This window comes from Halichoeres trimaculatus, unplaced genomic scaffold (assembly GCF_033239565.1).
Source record: "Halichoeres trimaculatus isolate MK-OKI-2021-1 unplaced genomic scaffold, fHalTri1.1 fHalTri1_scaffold_10, whole genome shotgun sequence".
Lineage (NCBI taxonomy): Eukaryota > Metazoa > Chordata > Actinopteri > Labriformes > Labridae > Halichoeres > Halichoeres trimaculatus.
Genome location: NW_027437187.1, coordinates 11,117,252 through 11,138,057, shown reverse-complemented (window position 1 = coordinate 11,138,057; position 20,806 = coordinate 11,117,252). Strand labels below are relative to the sequence as shown.

Genomic DNA, 20,806 nt, shown 5'->3' with positions numbered 1-20,806 from the left:
TACCCATGTCTGTTTTGTTAAGACGAGTTTTGGTAACCTCAGAGTCAGCAGAGCTGTTTGGTTTCATGCTAATCACATCACAAGCTGTTGGGAATAAGACCATTTCATGCTCTGCTGACAGTGGATCAGCAAGAGTCAGAAAGTCAGATGATCTCTTATAACTCTTCGTCATGTGCTTTCAGGAAGAGAAAAAATCTGTTTTTGAACAGTGGAAGTTTTGTTATCTCCATGTTGGAGGGTTGGTCAGCAGTTTGTTCATCTATTTGCTCCATGTGAATGTTTTATACTCCACATCGAAACAGCATCATCATTTGATGCAACTGTCGGCCTGAAGGAGCTCCAGGCTTTGACATTTAAAGTCTCTGCCTTTGCTTGTAATGCATTATGTAGCTACACAACAATAAATGGCATTCAGTCTGTTGCTCACTGTTGGAACAGATGTTACACGAGGGATACATGACTGTGCATTTGTTGGAACATGCATGTAACGTATCTTTTAAGTCAAGCTAACTCTTCGACAACATGCTAAGAAGGAAAAAAGTGACACTCGTTTATTTAACCTGCTTTTACTTCTGTGTCTGTGTCCAGGTGAACCTGTGCACTCCAGCTAACAATGAGACCTACCAAGAACGCCTGCTTCGCCTAGAGGGAGACAAGGAGTCTCTGGTGCTACAGGTCAGAGCTTTGTCTGTTTGTGTGATTGTTTTCTGAAACTGTTGACGTTTGTTTCCCAGTTTGTTTTGGCGAACTTTAGGTCTGCTCCATCAAGTCAAAGCTGAAGGAAATAAAACCAATCTCAGCTGTGAGTGTCCTCATAGGGTTCAACAACTGCTGATATTCAGCATCTGGCTGATTATCTTCACTGACTCTTGATTTAATTGGTAATGGATAAAATTTAATAATTAAATGCTTTAATATAACTGAATTATTTTGATTATAACAGCAAAAAGTACCCTTTCTTTTTAAATGACAGAAAGGTTTTCATTTTTTCTTCATATGCATATGTCTTTCCACTGTTTTCTTATTGGTCTTTTGCAACTTAAGCAGCCATTGTGTCCTGCTGATATCACACAAAACGCTACATTTACATGCCAAATTATCAAATATTATTATTTCAAATAACTCGCCCTCATAAGTCTGAGGTGTAAGCCGTAAAGGGACTGTGAGGAGTTTGAAAGTGATCTTGAAAAAGTTTCCCCTCTATATATTTATATATACGCCTGATCATAATCCAAACTTTAAAATGAGATTATCAGCGCCAATATTGTTGGTTACAGGTTATTTTAGATTGCTACTTCTTAGCTTATCGGGGAGCAGGACTAGATTGAGTTACGGCACATCTAGGTCTCTATAATAACACCACGCTGGCTGACAAAGTTTAGTAGAGAGAAGAGATAAAAGAGAGAGATCTGTGTTTTTTCCTCTGCTAAAAATTGATTTCTGTGATTAATTTTGTAGTGATGGTGGACACAGGAGCCTAACAGACAGAAAAAGACAGAAGAGCAGAAGAAAGCTAAACAAGAGAGATACAGCCTGAGCTAAAGGCTAATTAGCCTTTAGTTGGGCTGTATCACTCTATAACACAGGGGCTAAACTGTTTATGCTTATGTCCATTCCAACCCACAGTCAGCAGTTATTCTGCAGTGGTCTGTTCAAACTTGAGAGTCTATCAATAAAATGAAGAGTGAGCAGTTAGCTCTGATTGGTAGATGACTGGCAGGACATAGCTAACCAGGATTCACTAACTTTACACATTACAGACTTGTCTTGGAGCACCAGGCTGCGAGCTGTGCTGAATATAAACAGCTACTAAACTACAAACAAACTGACAGTGTTTACTTGTTTTCATGTTAGCCTACAGATACGTCTGAGCACCGGGCTGACGTCATTGATGTCGCTAACATATAGCCGGCTGCTACAACGTTTGCTTGATGTCCTGTTTTAAACTGTAGCGCTACTTAACTGTACTGATAAATACCTAACCTCAGCGCATTGTATCCAGTAAAAAGTTGTCTTTAGCAAAAAAAAAAAATGTTTTGATCTGATCTCCATATAATTCCAAAACAAACACATGCCTCACTAAAAGTAATTTACAACAGTGTGCAGAGACTTCCGGCCACAAAGAGGCGAAGGAGTGCAATTAAAACAGATCCTCCTCATAGCATCTTTAAAACTCAGTTTTGTTTTTCATGATAGTCAAAACCTGTAAAAACACAATTCTTTACATTTTACTTCTGTACAGTATTCAGTTATGTTGTAGTTCATATGTTTTCATCATGACCTTATTTATAAGGCAATCCTCAGGTAAATGACCTTGGATATGTTGATGAAATTCCTGCTTCACTTGGAAATTATCTTAGTTTTCCCATCTGTGTTCTTCATACTTTTTCATGTTATTCCATAACAAAACGTGTTCAGACACCTGAATCTGTCTGAGCATGTGTTTACTGACGACATTCAGAGTCACTACAAACATCAGCTTTACCGTGGCAAAGTAGAAGATTATACATCTCTGCACAGCATGATGTCAACAGGCTCTCTCTGCTCTTAGATCATTTTAATAGCTGGCTCATACAGCTGTGATTTCAGCCATCAGCCTTTACATTTCTCTGACTTTAAACCTCGTTTTCAGACTGACTCTCATCACCTCTGCATTTGTGCTCAGTGCTTTTGTTTTCAACTCATATTTGGGGGCTTTCTCAGTTTAAAACTGGATGACAAGAACATAAAGTTGTCATAAAGTCCATATTTTACGTCTCTCCACCTCTGACACTCAAACACGCCCACTTGTTACACATGCCTCAACTCGACCTGCTGTGATTGGCTGCTGGGTAAGGTTACCGGGGCTCATTTCCCCTGATAGAGGCTTTAACCAGTTGTTGTCTTCAAGTTTCTTTCCTCATAAGTTTCACCTGCATTCTTTCAGACCTCTTTATGTCAGTCATCTTCCGACTTCTGTGTTTGCACACGTGTGATACAGTTAGCAACTTACGTCACGTTACCCAGTGAGGAACTTTCACTTTTGTGTGTTTGAGTGTGTGTCAGACTCTAGCAGAGCACAGCAAGGTAAGAATATGTCCTTTTCAGCATCAGGAGTTTCTTGATTTGAAAGTTTCTTATCATGTTATTGATTTAACACTTAAGTGCTCAATCCAGTCAGCCAGAGTTGTTTTTCCAAGCTGTTGTGTTGTTTATTCATCCATGTTTTCATTGTTCGACTTTGCAGCACAAGGAAACGCAGTCTTCCATCTCACTCTCTCATCTTGTCTCTGTGATATCACGTGCCCCTTGTTGTCTCTGTAATCTGAATGTTGATACGTGTTGAGCCATGAATTTTTGCAGGAGGTTCTGTATTTGCAGAGAGACAGGATGTGGCTGCAGGGTGAAAATCAGGAGAGCTGAAGTGACAGAGAATCAGCTGCTGTCAGAGGGATTTGGCACAGTTTAGGTGAACAGAAGAGTTTCAGCGTGTGCGTGTGTGTGTTTCTGAATGCAAAGAAGTTTCACTCGACTTTAGTGTGTTGTCAGGGAGATTTTAGTTAATGTGCGGCGCATTCCTGAGCGACAGACTGCTGAGTAAACGTCCGTTGTTTGGAAAGTATGCCAGCATCAGTGTCTTTGTGTTGAAAGTGGAGCGAGAGAAAGATGAATGATGATGGTATAAAGGTATGAAGTTACATTTTGTGTGTGAGTTAAGGTGTTTGCCAGAAGAAAAATACACCTTTACTTTTTTGTGTGTGTGTATAAGCATGATTGTGTCATTGTGTGTGCATATGTGTGTTTCTATGCCCCTGTGTTAGGATTGTATTTGTTATCTCCACCAAGGGGGTTATGTTTTTTGGGGAGAGTTTGTTTGTTGGTCTGTGAACATAATAACTCAAAAAGTAACAAACAGAACTTGACAAGATTTTCAGGAAATGTTCAAAATGAGATAAAGAAGAAGTGATTAAATTTTGGAGGTGATCTGGATCACTGTCTGGATCCAGGACTTTTTTAAAGGATTCTTTATCATTGTGAGATAGGGCTGTTTTCACCATATGTGGATATAACTCCATGATAAATGGTTGGATTGCTTTGCAAAACAGTACAAGACAAGGTCACCATCATTTCTGACAGTTGTAAAAGTACGATCCAGATACTGCCAATATTCTGGATACGAAGATCCAGAATATGAAATATGTACTGGGTCATCATAATTTTCAACACTGTCTGGAAACAAATTATCGTACAAACTTGCAACTAACACCAAATTGTAGCAGACAGTCTACTGAAAGGGAGTATAACATTAAAGTAGGACTAAAAAGTTGCATGACAATCATAATATCCTTGGTGGGGGTCAGTAATAACTCTGTGTGCCACTGTGTGACCTGATGGAAATCAAATGTGTCGCCCATTAGGTGAGCGTTCTGACTGACCAGGTGGAAGCACAAGGAGAGAAGATAAGAGACCTGGAAAGTTCTTTGGAAGAGCACCGGCAAAAACTGGCCTCCACGGAGGAAATGCTGCAACAGGTAATGCAGACACAAACACATCCACTCACAGACACTTGCACGTGTAAACACAACTATTGCTGTGCTAAATGTGTAAAGGAAGCTGTTAAAAAAGCAGCAGAAGGCTGTGAACGGCTAAGAATGGGACCAAACATTTGTTCTTTATTATTGGCCCTGTTTTATAAGATGTGAATGAAATCATTCCCAGACCTGCTGGTGGTTTACAAATGTTACTCTCACTGACTTCAACTGCCAAAGCACAAGCTAAAAGAAATGTTGGTGTTTTTTCTTACGAGAAGTAATTTATGAACCATGACAAAAAATTCAAAATGATGATCTCACAGTTGTAAAGATTTAAGTAAAAACCTCACACTGTGTGTCCCTGAGATTTAGTCGACTTAACGATTAAACTCAATTACTCTCGCTTGTCAGCAGAGAAATATGTGTTGGTTGAACAGGTTGTTCCTATTTTTAATGCTGTAAAATGTGATTATACAATGTGTCCTTGTTTTAGCACAGTCACCCACCAATAACAGGGCTGTTGTTCCTCTTGATCCTATAAAACTTTATTACCTGGATGTAAACAAGCACAGATGGCATATTGCATGTTGTCAGTGTTTTGATTGAGAAGTGAAGATAAAGTTGTACGTTGGCTGTGTCAGGTTAAACAAGGGGTCTCAAACTTGTGGCTAGCCTGCCACACCATTTCATATGGCACGCCACTTGTTATGAATTACAAAAGTAAAGTCCAGCCCACCTCATTCATGGCCCGGTCCACTGCGGGGACCAGGAAAGTAAAATCCAATTTCAGTGTTGACCCTAAACACAGCATTACCACTGCATGAACCCAATGAATATATATATATACATATATACATATATATATATTTGGTCCTGAGTTTTTCAGGAGAAGGCGGAGAATGATTACCTCTGTGGAGTTTGTCACCAAACAGGAATTATGCGTAACAGCATAGGCTTGTGATGCTAGCTCTGCTAATCTTAGCCACTCTCAGTGAACTGGTCAACATGCAGACTCCATGATCACATTTTTTCACTGGGTTAGATCAACTGTGCTCAATTTTTTTTTTTTTTTTTTTTTTTTTCAGTTTCTCTCACTATTAGATGAATCGTGTTGTCAGGATTTATTTTTTCATTTGTATGAAAAGTTGCTCTGGAACATTGTAAATGTTAACACTGAAAGGATTTTACCACTTGATAAATGTATGAACATATAGGGATGCACGATAACTATCGGACCGATAGTTATCGAACCGATAACGGGGAAATTATGACGTCATTCCTATCGGTCCGATATTGCGGCGGCTAGCCCCGATAACATGTGTATCTTTGTCCCGCTCTCACTGTAAGACATGAATGGCCTGCAGTGAGTGATGCGTTCAAGAGGCACTGGCAAAAAAAATGAAATTACAACGCTTCCTGACTGAGAAATTTAAGAGTTCCCCCTCATGTCGGAAAAGACTCATTAACTTGGTCATATTGTTGTAGTTACAGACTTGAATTGGCATCCACAGTATTTTTTCACATGTTACTCATAAAAAATGCAAATATAAATGTAAAAAGGCCGAAAGAAGGACTAGCAAACGTGGGAACCGTGATTTTCCGTCACACCCTAAAGGCATCAGAACACAGCACAGCATGTTCACGCTTCAAAACAGAAAACATGGAGTCGACTGTGTCGGACTTCTTTAAAGTTTCGGAAGAAGACAGATATTCCAGGAAAGTTCTATGAGGAGGAAAAGGGAGCAGCTTCAATACTTTAAACCTAATCAGTCACCTGAAACGTAACCGTCGCTTCGACGGAGTTTTGAAAGCACGAGGACACCCGGGATGCTAAAGGCGCTAATAACGTAAAGCCGACCGCAGCGAATCCACTGGGACTTACACACTTTTGAAAAATCCAATTAATTTGCCGGACATGACCCACAGGCTAAGGTAATTTAATTTTTAATTTGTTTAAAAACACTGAATGGGAATCATCATCTCCAGCTCACATACTCTCACACTGAGTGAGATCTTACACACACCTCCGCCCATCCCTCCTGCTGCTCTCTGACTCTGACCCGCTCACAGCCGTCATGATGCCTTCATACTGACGGTCAAAAACACAACCATCTGCACTGAACACAGAACTAACAGCAGAGCTGTTACGGTATGAACGCCAGAGTCCGTACGTGTAGGTGAGGGAGGTGCGTTGTTATGATAAAGTGACATGTTTTTTAAAGGTAGTATAGTATAGTATAGTATAGTATAGTATAGTATAGTATATGGTATTAAAGTGTTTCCATTGCATATTTTGTGATAAACTTCTCTGAAAAATCACCTCATGAGAGCATAAACACTTTTTTCTCAAATTTGAGAGGTTTTGCGAAATTTTGGTGTCTCTATTATTAATTTTTTACAACATTTAAGTTGCTGGAAAAAATAAGTGAACCTCATTTACTGTAGTAAAAAGATATTCATTTGAATCAAACCAGAAGCCAGAGTCCTTTAAGGTAGATAGATAGATAGATAGATAGATAGATAGATAGATAGATAGATAGATAGACAAACAGACAGGAAATTAATTAATCCCTCAGGAAGGTTACCCAGGAAATTCAGATTCCAGCAGCAGTTGCACCAAAGAATAGAACCAGCACACAAGTAGAAAAAATATATATAGGATACAAACTCAAGTTATATACAAGCACTATACTGTACACAGTAGCTGCAATTATAATAGTACTTTGGTTTTGTTTATAGAATTCACGTCATGATCTTAGGTTAATATATAAATGTTTGAGAGTGTGTGTTATCGGTTATCGGTATCGGTCTGTAGAAGCTGAAAGTTATCGGTATCAGTTCAAGAAAAAAGTTATCATGCATCCCTATGAACATAAAAACTTTTCCCCTTTACTTTGAGTAATAAAGTCTGAAAAATAAATATCATACAGCCAACAGAGCAAACTGAATGTTTCTAATGTTGAAACAAATTGTACTAACAGTATATTATAAGGATGTTTAATATAACTGAAGTCTCTAAAATGCCTGTTTTGTGACACATGTAAGATCATATTTAATTGTTAAATTTGTTTTGGGACGGCAGAGAAGTCGTCAAACCCAACGTTAGGACACTGTAAGTCAAAAGTCAACCAAAATTCTCTCAGAGCTGCTTTTGTTTGTAAAACTTATTAAATACAGTCACAGGATTTAAATTTAGGGCTAAAATGAGGCCAAATCCACATTATGACTGTTTATCTTAACAACAGGTTACAGTGTGTGTGCTGCACAGAGGTTAGCTCAGAGACTGTCCAGCTGTAGCTTAATCAGCCCGACTTGAAATGTATTCATCTGAACTACTTCACAAGCTCTGCACTGATCCCATGTTATACTGTCACTGTAACACGTTGACACTTGTTCTTATGTAAATTTACTAAATGTTAAGTCAGTGATCCCAAGAAACAGTCCCTGCAGCCGAGCAGGATGCAGGCACAAACCAGCAGCCTAACGGTAGAAGAACAAGGTGATACTTAAATAAGTAAATAAAGGAGTGGTATGAGTTTTATTCAAGGCACACTGCTCAAATTATTAGTGTTGACTCCTTCCAGATCATCACCCTCTCAGATCAGTCACAGGGTTTACTCTAACAACACAAAGTAGATTTTACAGGTAAAGGCCAAAGACAATACTTTGTTCCCTCAGTCTTTATAAGGTAAGACACAGTTCACTGTTAGAGAAAGAGAGTTTGTAGGTGAGTGTACAGGTGTGGTGCATATCTGTGACATAAATGGTCTGTATTTAAACAGTGCAGATCTCGAAGCGCCTTAATAATACATGTCACAGCTACCTTTACACACATACACAAACACACACACGGAGTGGATGCAGTTGCAGCTCTCTATGTGTTTATGTAAGTATGTGCCTTAGTGTTTGTTGTGTTTAAACCATAGACTGTAGGAGCACAGCAACCCTTTTTCTCATGGTCATCTACTAGGCGTACTGACACCTGCGGACTAATACTGAATCTAACCATTGTTAGATTCAGTTGAATTATCGAGGTGTGTCATTTAGCTGTGACTGAGCTGTTTAATTTCAATAGTCCAATCTTGCGCTGACTAAGCTCATGGTCCGATTTCTGAAGCTGCGTCTATACTTTTTGTGTTTTATGTGTTTTGTTTCATTACTGTTGTCATCATGTTTTTTAGATATAATTAGCCTGTTTTGAATGAAAGATAAAACGTAAACACTTGCTTAGTTTTTTAGTTTTTGCAGTGGGAGATTATGGTCTCTGGATATAAACAATAAAGGTCCAGACCTGAGTAGGACCATGTAAGTGTGAAACTGAAGGCAGTGGCTGTGATATCTCCACCTCAGCACTGTTCAGTATTGACTAATCCCATTCACATATCGCTGACACAGCTTCAGGGTCAGATCAGGGTTAAGTGTCTTGCTTCAGGTTACTTCAGCATGCAAACAGCTGGATTTGAGGTCGGATCCCTCACCCTCTGGTTGGGAGACGACTGACTTCACTGCTGAGCCACAGCAGCTAGGAATGGGTCCTGAATCAGGTACTTTATTAGGTACTAACCGAATGACTTCAGTCGTACTGACTACTGATTCATGTAAAATCAAAAGGTGCCATGTTTCGGCACCTAAATGCATCCTTATGACTGAGGGAGTGGAAGAGAAGGCGATTTTCCATACTGAATTGCAAGATTATACATTGAAGAACAGATGTGTTAAATAAATTTTTTAAGATTTGATTACTGAAAAAGTTAATATTTATTGCCACATAAACACACAGAAGTATCAAAAATTGGTACTGTTGAGTACCAATGCCCAGGAATTGGTAGCATATCGTTTCAAATGTGAAAGGTACCCATTCCTAACAGCAGACCCCTAAACTCTCCTAATCGAGGCTTCTCCATGCATGCAACACATACATCAGACTCCACTCCTTTCATGTAAATGCTTCAGGGAAACTGGGTTGACTTGTTGAGTTGTTACTTGTAACGGTTGAGTCTGTTTTTACAAATGTTCAGAAATGCTAACAAACTAAAACCCTTTATAATAGAATAGAAAATACTTAAATTATCTCCATGGGGAAATTCAGGAGAAGTCACGGCAGCAATCAAGAAAACAAAAGTAAGAAAGTGTACAGAAAGTGCAAAAAGGTCCATAAGAAAACAGATGATGACAGCTTGTCCATCATTGTCCAGTTCAGCCAGCCTCCACCTCCACAGGGTCCAGGACTGAGCTTCTTCAGCCGTCTGTTCAGTCTCTGTCTCCTGGATTCTGTCTGCTCACAGCAGGTGAAGCTCTTCCAATGAGGCGTTGGTGTCTGATGTTAGCTCTGTTAGCCATGTCTGTGAATAGCATGATGCTACTCTGCCCTCTGGTATTCCCTCTGTTGCTGGGTTAGCACGACTAGCTCGTCCATCTTATTGGAGATAGATCTTACGTTGCCAATAACGATGGATGGAAGGACAGCTCGATGTCGTCACCTCTTAGCTCACACCTGAGAACCAGCACGTTGTCCTCACCTCCTACTCACACATGCTAAAGACTGCTAACAGCTGATTTCACATATAAACAATGCAACCATTGTTACATGTGGGATCTCCAGACAAACACAGGAGCAAAAAGAATAAACATATCACTGAAGACATGCAATGCAAAAATGACCAAAAAAGAGAGACGAAAAAATACAAGACACAGACAGAGAGAGAGCTGCTGCAGCAGGCAGCCACAACCAACAGGGCGGCGCCTAGCAATTAGAAGTTTGCCAAAAGTTAAACATGAAAAAGGTGCTGCCGTCAGCATTAAGCATCACTGCACCTGGATTGTCTGAGAAACTTTCACAAAATTTCCAGTTTTAAGAAGCAAAACAGTGAATCTGTTCAAGTGGTCTGAGTTTTTCACATGATGTCAGTTATGAGGCAAACTCGTGAGATCTGCCAGGATGGGAACAACAAGACCACAGCTGTGTGTGTGACAGAATCAACCCTCTGTTAAGACTCCTCAACAGGCTCTTTGTCCCCTACGTTGTCAAGACAGAGGATAAAAAGGCCACAGCCCCAAAATAAAAGCCCTGCCGGGGTTTTGACATTCAGGGAGCTGTCAGACAATCAATGATTGGGCCTTTTTTCTCTTCTGTTATTTGTGGGTTGTCACTAAAAAACTGAATTTACATAATGCTTTAGTTTCATTGACATGAATGGAGCTTCTTCTGTAGTGAAGAGTTTTGCAGCCAACTCTGAGCAGCCTTTCCAACAGACTGCTGGTCTACCTCTGCCCCTGAATCTGTTGATCCTTTCAGTCCTTCTTAACCACTGACAGGAGGAGGTCTGACTTTTTCAATCCGCTCATCTCTGGCTGTTGTCTCAGTTTTTTGTTGGTGTGTGGGTGTTTTTGTCTGTCTCCTTTTCTTTCACAGCTCATGGCTGCTGGACAAACAGCTGATGTGATAGGACATGTTTGCTCTGGGGGATAACGGTGAATGTAGAGAGGAAACATTTTCTGACCTTTGGATTTGTGGCTCTGCTGTGTTTTATTTCTTGGTTTCTGTGCTTTTTTATTGTTCAAACCAACTGACATGAATTATCCTTAATTTAATAAAAGGGTTTGAAATCATATGTACATCAACATCACTGTCACCTTATTAACAGGCTGTTCGAATACAGCATAGAAAAAAAAAGAGGGAAAGAAGAAAGCTGTGTAGTATTATGTGTTTGTGCCTCAGGCCTGCTACTTGCTGTGGGAACCACAACTAATCTAATAAGGAATAGTCCTTAGTCAGCACGCACAGACTCACATACACACAGACATACAGTGCTCTCATGCTAGAGGGAATCCACCCACACATACAGTCAGAATGTGACTGCATGCTTCACTGAGACTTTATTTAGAAATTACAGAAATTACTGTAAGGAGGCACGTTGTGCTGTTGGTTTTACATAACTGAGGAGACTGTTTCCCCAACAATTAGTTTGTTGGTGAGGAAACTACTGGTTAGGATTTTTTTTTATCTCTACGTCTTAAAAGTAAGAGCTACACAGTGTGTATTAACAGCTTATATAAAATGTCAGATCTAGGTGTTTATTGGTACTTGGAGATTCACCTTCTTGAACTGGAGGTATTTTAAACTGTAAGACATTGGGCACAGCAAAAACTGAAACCTAAGTGTTTCATTTTGAGTGAAATTGTCCTTTTTGTATGGTGGCCTTGAAGTGCAAAACACAACAACAAAAAAAAACAAAAACAAGAACTAAGAAAGGGACATGGCAGGAAAAAAGACAATGCAACCACAAAAATAAATATAACCTCAAATAAGAAAACATGACAGAAAAAATAAATAAATAAATAAAAAAAAATGAAAGGAGTTGAAGCTTAATCGTCAAACCTGTCAAAAAGAGGACTGTGTGTTAACTATTATATTTTGTTGGTTCGTATTTTTTGTTTTCTTCTTTTGGTCATCATGTTTTTTTGTTTGTTTTCTTTATCAATCTAATTAGCCTGTTTTGACTGGAAGATAAGATGTAACGACTTGCTTAGTTTTCAGTTTTTGTAGCAGGAGATTACAGGCTTTAGATATAAACAATAAAGGTCCAGACCTGAGTTGGACCGTGTAAGTGTGAAAGGTTTGACAGAGTTCAGATTTGGAAATGAATGCAGCCTCTAAAAAGGGATCTATAAACGCTTTGGACAGGATGATAATGTGTCACATGCTGCCTCTCGTAATTAAAGGAAAGCAGATGTCAGACAGCTGAGCTCTGGGCCTCGACCGCAGAGTTCTGATGAATTACCTCTAAAGACTGCAGCTTATCCTGCTGTAAGTGACACTGGTGTTAGATTGCAAACTGACAGTCAGCTGCCATAACTAAGCAGATTGTGTGTGTCTGTGTGTGTGTCTGTGTGTGTGTCAATGCTGAGCTGTAGTAATTATGGGGTTTTAGCTGTCTGCGACTGTACTGTTGACACATATAGTATGAGCTCTCCTTTTGGATGTATGCTCTTCCTCTGTGGTCAAAAAGAGCGGTCGGTAATCTGCTAAATGTGACATCCACATGTCCTTATGTTGAAAAGAAAAAGTCCATCAGTATGCAGACCAAAAATATCCATCAGTGAATGTAAATCAATGTTAGTTTACATATCTAAGATGTAGACTCGACATTACACCCAGAGGACTTGTGTATCTTTGGAGACAGCTATTTCTGTCACCAGGTCAACATTCAAATGTGTCCATTCCTTCAGACTATGTAACTTCCGTTACTTTCATGGTGTTCAAATGTGTCCATTTCCTCAGTTTAAAAACAAAACATGGTCCAAGCACAAATTTGAAGGTTATTTAAGTTATTTTAAATTGCTACTTCCTAGCTCCCAGGTGTGGTCGACCAGGACCGGATTGATTTACGGCACGTCTGGGTCTCTATGACAACACCATGCCAGCTGACAAAGTTTAGTAGTAAGAGATAAAACACAGAGATCTGTGTTTTTCTCTGCTAGAAACAATTTCTATGACTAAATTTTGTAGTGATGGTGGACACAGGTGCCTATCTGTCAGACAGAGAAAGGACAAAAGAGCAGAAGAAAGCCAAGCGGGAGAGTGACAGTGCACGAGCTAAAGGCTAATTAGCCTTTAGCTCAGGCTGTATCACTCTATAACACAGGGGCTAAGCTGTTTGTGCTAATTTTGATTCCAACCCACAGTCAGCAGTTATTCTGCAGTGGTCTGTTCAAACTTGTGGGTCTATCAATAAAATGAAGAGTGAGGTTACGTTAGCTCTGATTGGTAGATGACTGGCAGGACATAGCTAACCAGGATTTACTAACGTTACACATTACAGACATGTCTTAGAGCACCAGGCTGCCAGCTGCGCTAAATATAAACAGCAACTAAACTACATACAAAATGACAGTTTTTACTTGTTGTCACGTTAGCCTACAGATATGTCAGAGCACCAGGCTAACATAGCGCGGGCTGCTACAATGAAACTGTACTGATAAGTCCCTTACCTCAGCACATTGAATCCAGTAAAAAGTTGTCTTGAACAAAGAAAATCTGCTTTGACCCGATCTCCATTTAATTCCAAAACAAACACAAGCCTCACTAAAGGTAATTTACGACAGCGTGTGTGAGACTCTGGGCCACAAGGTGGCGAGGGAGTGCAATTAAAACAGATCGTCCTCATAGCATCTTTAAAATCAAACTTATCATGTGTCACAGGAACCTCTTTTCTTTTACAGTCACTGTCACTTTAGCGACAGAGGGGTTGAGCAAAAGCACTTATCTTCTGTAACTTCACATTTCTTGAGTCTTTACCTTCACATTGGGGATAATGTAAGATGGCAGGCTTGCATAAAAAACTACATTCGCAACTGGAGAGGATGATAATTATGATAAAAGTTGCAGAGAAGTTTTGGCTCTTCTCGATCATTATACCTCTCAAAACTTAGCAAATATGTCAAATCTGCCAAAGCCACAATTTGATTCAGAGAAGTCTGTCATTTAGTGTTACACTTCCATGTTATTATAATTTTCATGTTTCAGAGAAAAGAACAATGTTTTGAACAAATTTAATAGTTGAATAAGAGCAAAAGTGCAGCAGAAAGTGAATCATTATGCTTTTTTTATTTATCTGAAGTACAAAAGCAGTGTTTCTGGTCTTGTCAAACTGATTTTAAATGAAAAACATGAAAGATGGTCTTGCTCTTGGTACCACCTACTTAGATCTTATTTATTCAACTTAGGTTTTTTTGACTGTTCAAAGCTATTTTTTAACCATTCCTTCTCAGCATTTTCATCTTAACAAGAATTGTGCAAGGCGTGTGATGTCAGAGGCTTAAATAACAACTTAGGTTCAAGTTTGAAGAAGAGGAAGTGGGATTAGGAGCTGATATGAGGAAATGAAAGCAACAGACTCAATGACAGTTGACTGTGAGTTGTGCCTTTTCCCCTGAGTCAGACAAAAAACAGACTTTTTTAACGTTTGATGGTCTGTCTCTCTTTTCTTTCTCCCATACCAAAGAAGCACAGAGATATATTAATAGAGCCCCTCTTTTGACTGTGTGTGAGAGAGAGTGTGTGTATATTTAGCTACGAGGGGTCTGGGCCCCCAGCCTGGCCTGCTCTGTTAGTGTAGGAGGAACATTGTCTGAGCAGAGCTGAATGCTGCCTCGCTGCCCTAACCTCTGATGTGTGTGTTTTTGAGTTTGTATCTCCAGGAGTTGTTTGTTGTTGTTTTTAATGCGTCTAACCTGCTGTCACTGTCTTTGTTAAATCCAAGGAGCTGATTAGCCGGACTTCTCTGGAGACTCAGAAGCTGGATCTCATGGATGAGGTGTCGTATCTCAAACTGAAGCTGGTTAGCATGGAGGACACGAGCACCGAGACGCAGACTCAAGACCCCGCAGACACAGAGCAGAACAAAGCCGAGGTATGGAGAGTGTGTGTGATGTGTGGGTCTTGGATCCTGAGATTTGATGAAATGCTGGTTTCGTCTGTAAGAAAGTCACAGACACAAAGAGAGATTGCACAGTTTTCAGTTTTTCACTTGTTGCTGAATTTCTGTTTGTGTTTGTTTTTTTTTAAAGCACTTAAATAAATCTGTTTAAAGTATTTTGATGTGCCTGATGCCACCTTTCATTTTCAGCTAAGAGCTATGACAGACATACACATGTGCAGTGTTTGTTTTGTTGAATTGTCATGTTGCTTTTTGTGGGCGTGAGGGGTGTATGTTGTGTGCATTGATTTTGCCAGCATCACCCAAGTGTTACACGTACAGAGTCAAACGTGCTCTCCTCTCACTCCTCTCATCCTGGTTGGATAGAAACACCTTCCAGTGTCACATTTTGAGAAAATGATGCAGGCAACATAGAAAATCTCAAAAGCCATCTATGATAAAAGTTCCCACAACAACTAACGTCGTGATTTTTGATAAATTGTATTAATTGTTTTGAATCATTTTCCCATCAGTGTGAACTCAAAGCGAAAGTCCTTCATCCATTCCCAGCACAGATGCCAGAAAAAGCAGCATCAGCATTTTTTTCCATTGGTTTGAGGGAAAACATTTCTCTTCCATCTGGGACTATTTAGGGACATGTTCAGCTTTGCTTGTTTCTCTTAGACATGCCGTTTTTCATTTGTTAAAGTTTTTCTTTTCTCTCAGCCAAAGAAAATAGTAACAACATCGACCACGAGCTGCATTGGTCGGAATGATCCGCCGCAGCTTCAACCAAAACAAGTTGTTGGTCAGACACAGAAACGCTTTTCAGGAACAGGACACAAAAGAGAAAGAGTTCATCGTGTTACCCATCTGTGCTGTGGATCAGTTTTTCTTTGGCTTATTTATTTCAAACAATTATTGTTTGCTGTTGCTGTGTGAAGTGTTCATTTCTTACTGACCGCTGGTATGTCTGGAGGGAGCAGCCACCAAAAACAGTCTGAACAATGTGACTCTTTTATCAACATTGAAGAAGATATGATTCATTATTACTTATTCTTACTAATCATGTGGCTTGTCTAAAATAGACTTAAATGAAATGCTAAGCTAAATGATGATAATATTAGGACTCATGGTTTTTAATGGACCAATAATTGAAATGTTGGGTATGATGTTAATTCATGCTAACATTTCAGCAGATGAGAATCTGAGGCCTGGTAGCACAGAGAGGTTGGAGGGAACGTAATGATGTGATTTTAAAGCAATAAAACTTTTTCAAAATCATAATTCAGGGTGATTCTGATGATTACATTAGTTAATAGTTAATCCCCCCCCCATAAAAAGAAAATGTATGTCAAATCAAAACTGCAGAATTATAAGAAAACTATACTTGAAAAGTCTAATTTTTAGTGACATTTTAATGTAGAACATTAACTTAATGTGAAAAATAACTTAATGTGTAAAAATATCCCCTTAACCTCTAACTGTTGTGAATGTCTCCTTCATTACAAGACGTGGGTGAAGGTGTAATGTACACATCATAAAACCAGAGTCTGCTAAGGACTTGGTCCTCGCTCTTCCAGATTGGACTGATGGGCATTAAAGGTGTGGGTAACCAATTTCATTTTTGGAGACCGAAATGCACCTGTCCAGAAAAATTGATGTGCAAAGAATTTTTCTCTTTGTGACTTATTTTTTATATAACTATCAAAATAAAAAATATAAAAACTAGACATGCACGGATTGGCCGATTGATCTGTGCCGATTTCCTTAATTTTGGGGGGTCAGCAATCGGCCCATCCTTACATATGAAACTGATCTAATATACCCTTTGGCAAGGTCTGACAGCCAGCCATTGTTTCTTTTTGCTCTGAGACCTAAAACTCAGGACACTTTGTTGGTTGTTTAAGTTAAAACATGAAGATTTTATTGTTTCACAGATATTGATCAATGATTTTCAATGAAATAAGACTGGAACATTGAAGGTATATGCTGTCAGTTATAAAAATTAAATACAAATCAGTATCGGCCCGAATCAGTATCAGCAGGTCAGGCTTTTTAAAGATCGGTGATCAGCCAGAAAATTGTGATCTATGCACCCTTAATAAAAACATTAATACAATTGGTAAAAACATGAAGGATAAAAAAAAAAACTTAAGTGATTTATTTCTTTACTGGTGAACGACTAAAACACTCTGTGATGTAAGACTTCTCCACTCATTAACCGTGCACTCCATTACCATATCAGGGCTTAAAGAAGTTAACCAGACCACCTACTGTTGGGTCACTGATTTGGATATGCTCTCTTGGTGTCTGTGTAGCCTGAACTTTATCCTACCTGTTGGATGAGAAGAACTTTTGAGGTCTGGTCGACTTCCCAAACTTGCAGTCTTGTGGTGTGTTTAGCATAACAATCACAGCTCCCTTCAGAGTTTCCAATGGCTATACATGATTTCCTTAAACCTGAAGACCTGTTAATGATCTGATTTATTTTCTATGAACTGTTTTAGACCCATGTAGAATTGCAACTAACCCAAGCTACTGACAAACCAGCCTCAGTGTTTTATGACCCTGTGAAAAAATCAGGACAGACAATAAACAGCTGAAACTTTAACATCACTTCTTAAGACTCTTGCTTGGGGCTTTTCCTGTCTGTGGTGTGAAGCTGTTTGGAGTCTCTCTTGTCTGGTCGCCCCACAAACAAATCCCCAAGCGTTCCTCGCCGCTCTCTGCCAGCACTAAGTAATAATCATTTGATGATATCCAGAAGCTAATCAGTTGATAAAGAGTTTTCATGGCACTACATTACTGCCAGCTTTGCCACCCAAATAAAAGACTAGCAAACACTGAGATCATGCCCTCTGTTCAACACTGGCAGAGGTTACAATGAAATGTGTCTGGATGAGAGTCAAGCTCAAACACTGAGTCCCTGAAACAAGCCAGAACACATCAAACGGTCTCTTCAGACGGTGACAACAACAGCCTGCAGCGTGCTGCTAGATAGACGGCTGACATTAAATAATAAAGTCAACACTGCAAAAACACAAGAAAGACATAAACATTTGAAGAAAACTGTTAATACATAGTTATACTATTAATTTAACAGTCCTGAAAAGAAAAGATTTACTTTGTGCATAAATAACAATGTAGAAACCGTCCAGATTACGCTGATCTTGGCTGAACAGTTACTCAAGCTGCACTCAAATCAACAATAGCAGAAATACAAGAGCCTTTTTAAAGGCCCTGTGAGGACTTTATTCATGATTTTGAAATAGTCTTATGTTCACATATTGCCTTCTGTGGGGAAGTCTTGCAGGAGCTTCTCAATTAAGGTCAACTGCAAAGATTCTGCTCCAGAGAGAGTTAATATATCTGAGTTTCTGATCTACACAAGTATGCCACAGAGGTCCAGTTGGCTGGACTTGAGTCTCAGTGTGGACTTTGTTTCATGTTGCTCCCAGCAGCTCTATACCACACTCACAAACAAGATACTAAAACTTTAAACCCTATTTTTGTGAGCGTGTTTCTACGTGTGTATTCCTGTTTTTAGACAGAATCAAGCACCCAGGTCTTTGTTTTGATTAAATAGACAAGATAGACACAGGGGCCTATCTGTGTACACACACGCGTGAGTGGAGCGTGATAAGCATCAGCGGAAGTAGACAGAGAGGGAGAGGTGGCGTGGAGAAGGCTTTGAAAGAAAAAGAGGAGCAGAAAGAAATGGAGAAGGAGCACGATGAGAGACAGTGATGGACGGATGGTAAGATAAGGAATGGCAGGATATTCTGAAGAAATATTGTTTTGTACCCTGCCAGGCACAACACACAAAGTGAACATGCAGGACGTTCACACTAGAAATCCTGCAGGATGTAACTGTCAGCGACAACTGCCTCTGAAAATCAGAGCGTGATCCGTCTCCTTCTGCAGCGTTTTCTGCTTCTTCAAACCTGACATGAACCAAGACCTCAGACCAAACGGAGAGGACAAGGCTATCCTGACAAGGTAGTTTTAGGTCAAGGAGATTCATCTGAAAATGGAGGAGTTACCGCCTTCTCGCTAAGTTCTGAAACACAGAAGTAGTGTTTTGGTTCAGACCAGCTAATCCAAACTCGAGTGAACAGAGACCACGACAAAACCAAGAGGGATAGACAGAGACCAGGATGAGACTGAGTCAGACCAAAACCACACCACCACCAGTCACACACTGAATGACACACTTACATCAGAATGTGAAACATGCAAACCACAGGCCCTTATCACGCCGATCTGAGAGGAAATGATCATTGAGAACAACCAAGACTAAAAACATTTATTTGGTCCCGCTCTTGTGGTTTTGACTGGCCCTGGAATAAAATCCAAAGTTGTTTCTGTCACAGAAAGTAAAATTAGGATATGGGTAGAGAAAAGTGTTTTTTGATATAAAGTTTTGAATCCATCATGGTAAGAGGTCGTATTAGAAATGTTAAACAAAACACGCTTAGTTCAAGTTTGGTTGAAGTGAAGTCAGTGAAGTAAAGTGAACCTGTCCGTCAAGTCAGCCATGACCCTTCACGGACAGAACTCAGAGTCTTTGCTTGGTTTGATAATATGTTGTAGAAAAAAAAAGTCATCACCTCTACAGTGTGCTGATTTGCTCTTCAGACCCCAAATTTTCCTCAATTAATTTAATTCAACCTAATCTAAGTTTTTTATAATATATCATTGTAATTTTATTTTATTTTGTTTAATTTAATTTTATTTATTTTATTTTATTTTATTTTATTTTATTTTATTTGATACAGGCTGTAAACATTTTTGGCTTTGTGTGTTTGTGGTTTTTGGTGGTTTCCACTGTCAGCCTGTGAACCAGAAAAACAGCATTTTTTAACACTTTCACATATTGTCCATATTTTTTATACAGGGGGTTGTTGCTTGGTTCAGCCTCAGGATGGTCAGTTCACATCATAGACTGTATAAAATATGGACGTTGTCTCCATGATGTCACCAATCTGGTAGCTACAGTGAAATGAAGCTAATAAGTGTGTACACAGCCATATTGGATACGACACCGGCTTAGAGCTTCCTTTCTAACCGCTATAGGATACTCATCACTCACATGAGCTGAGATGTGTCTGATTAAGCAACCAGACGGTCCTAATATCTTCTAGAAAAGAAATCAATCCTGTACAGTGTGTGCCGATTGCAAAACTAGTGTTTCAGGCTGTTGTCGTTTTTTGAACTGGGCTGTAAATTAACTTTTTTTTGCTGTTAAAGTCTGCTTTTTTGGACTTGTTGTGTACATGATTTCCTGGTCTTTCTGAAGCCGGCCTCATGCTGATGAGCAGCAACTTGTAGCACTTTGGCATAAGCTTCATTTTTGTATTTTCAGATGTTGCCCCTTGGTTTACATACTAACATTTGCTTGTTAATATTAATAATGAAAGGGAAGTGTTGCAGGTATTTCCATCACTGACCCACCAAGCAAAATTTGCCCCCTCAAAGCCTAGCTGCTAGCTTGGCTGAAATGGTAGCCACTGTCTTCACCAGTTAACCAACGTGTTTGTAAAACAGAGTCGATTTATATTCAATGTGTGACTTGAAAAAGGGATCATGTTTTTCTGTTACACTTGTTTTTTTGTTTTTTTTTTTAGCAGTTTTCCCTCAGTTTGCATGCTCTTTTTTAACATTCAGGCTCTAACAGATTTTCCACACACAAGGCTCAGGGGACCTCAATCCAGATTTGTTCAGAGAAGAGAGAGCTGTTCTCTTTAAGCCTGATTCTCAGCTGTTTCTTGTACTGGAAGGCTGCTTCTCTTTGCTGGTGGACCCACTGCCTTTGAAGTGTCTGACAGAGATGTTTAAACTCTGACAAGTTAATGCTGAGTTGGTGTAGTAAGA

At 39.4% G+C, this 20,806-nt stretch overlaps 1 protein-coding gene across 1 annotated transcript in view; it reads left to right on the top strand.

The window, feature by feature from the left end:
* The window catches only part of ppfibp2b (PPFIA binding protein 2b), a 103,302-nt gene that overhangs the window by 57,478 nt on the left and 25,018 nt on the right, over positions 1-20,806 (top strand). The window contains exons 4-6 of the mRNA XM_074678569.1: positions 589-675; positions 4,398-4,511; positions 14,774-14,923. Of these exons, the coding sequence (XP_074534670.1) occupies positions 589-675; positions 4,398-4,511; positions 14,774-14,923 (351 nt within the window). The remainder of the gene's footprint in view (positions 1-588; positions 676-4,397; positions 4,512-14,773; positions 14,924-20,806) is intronic.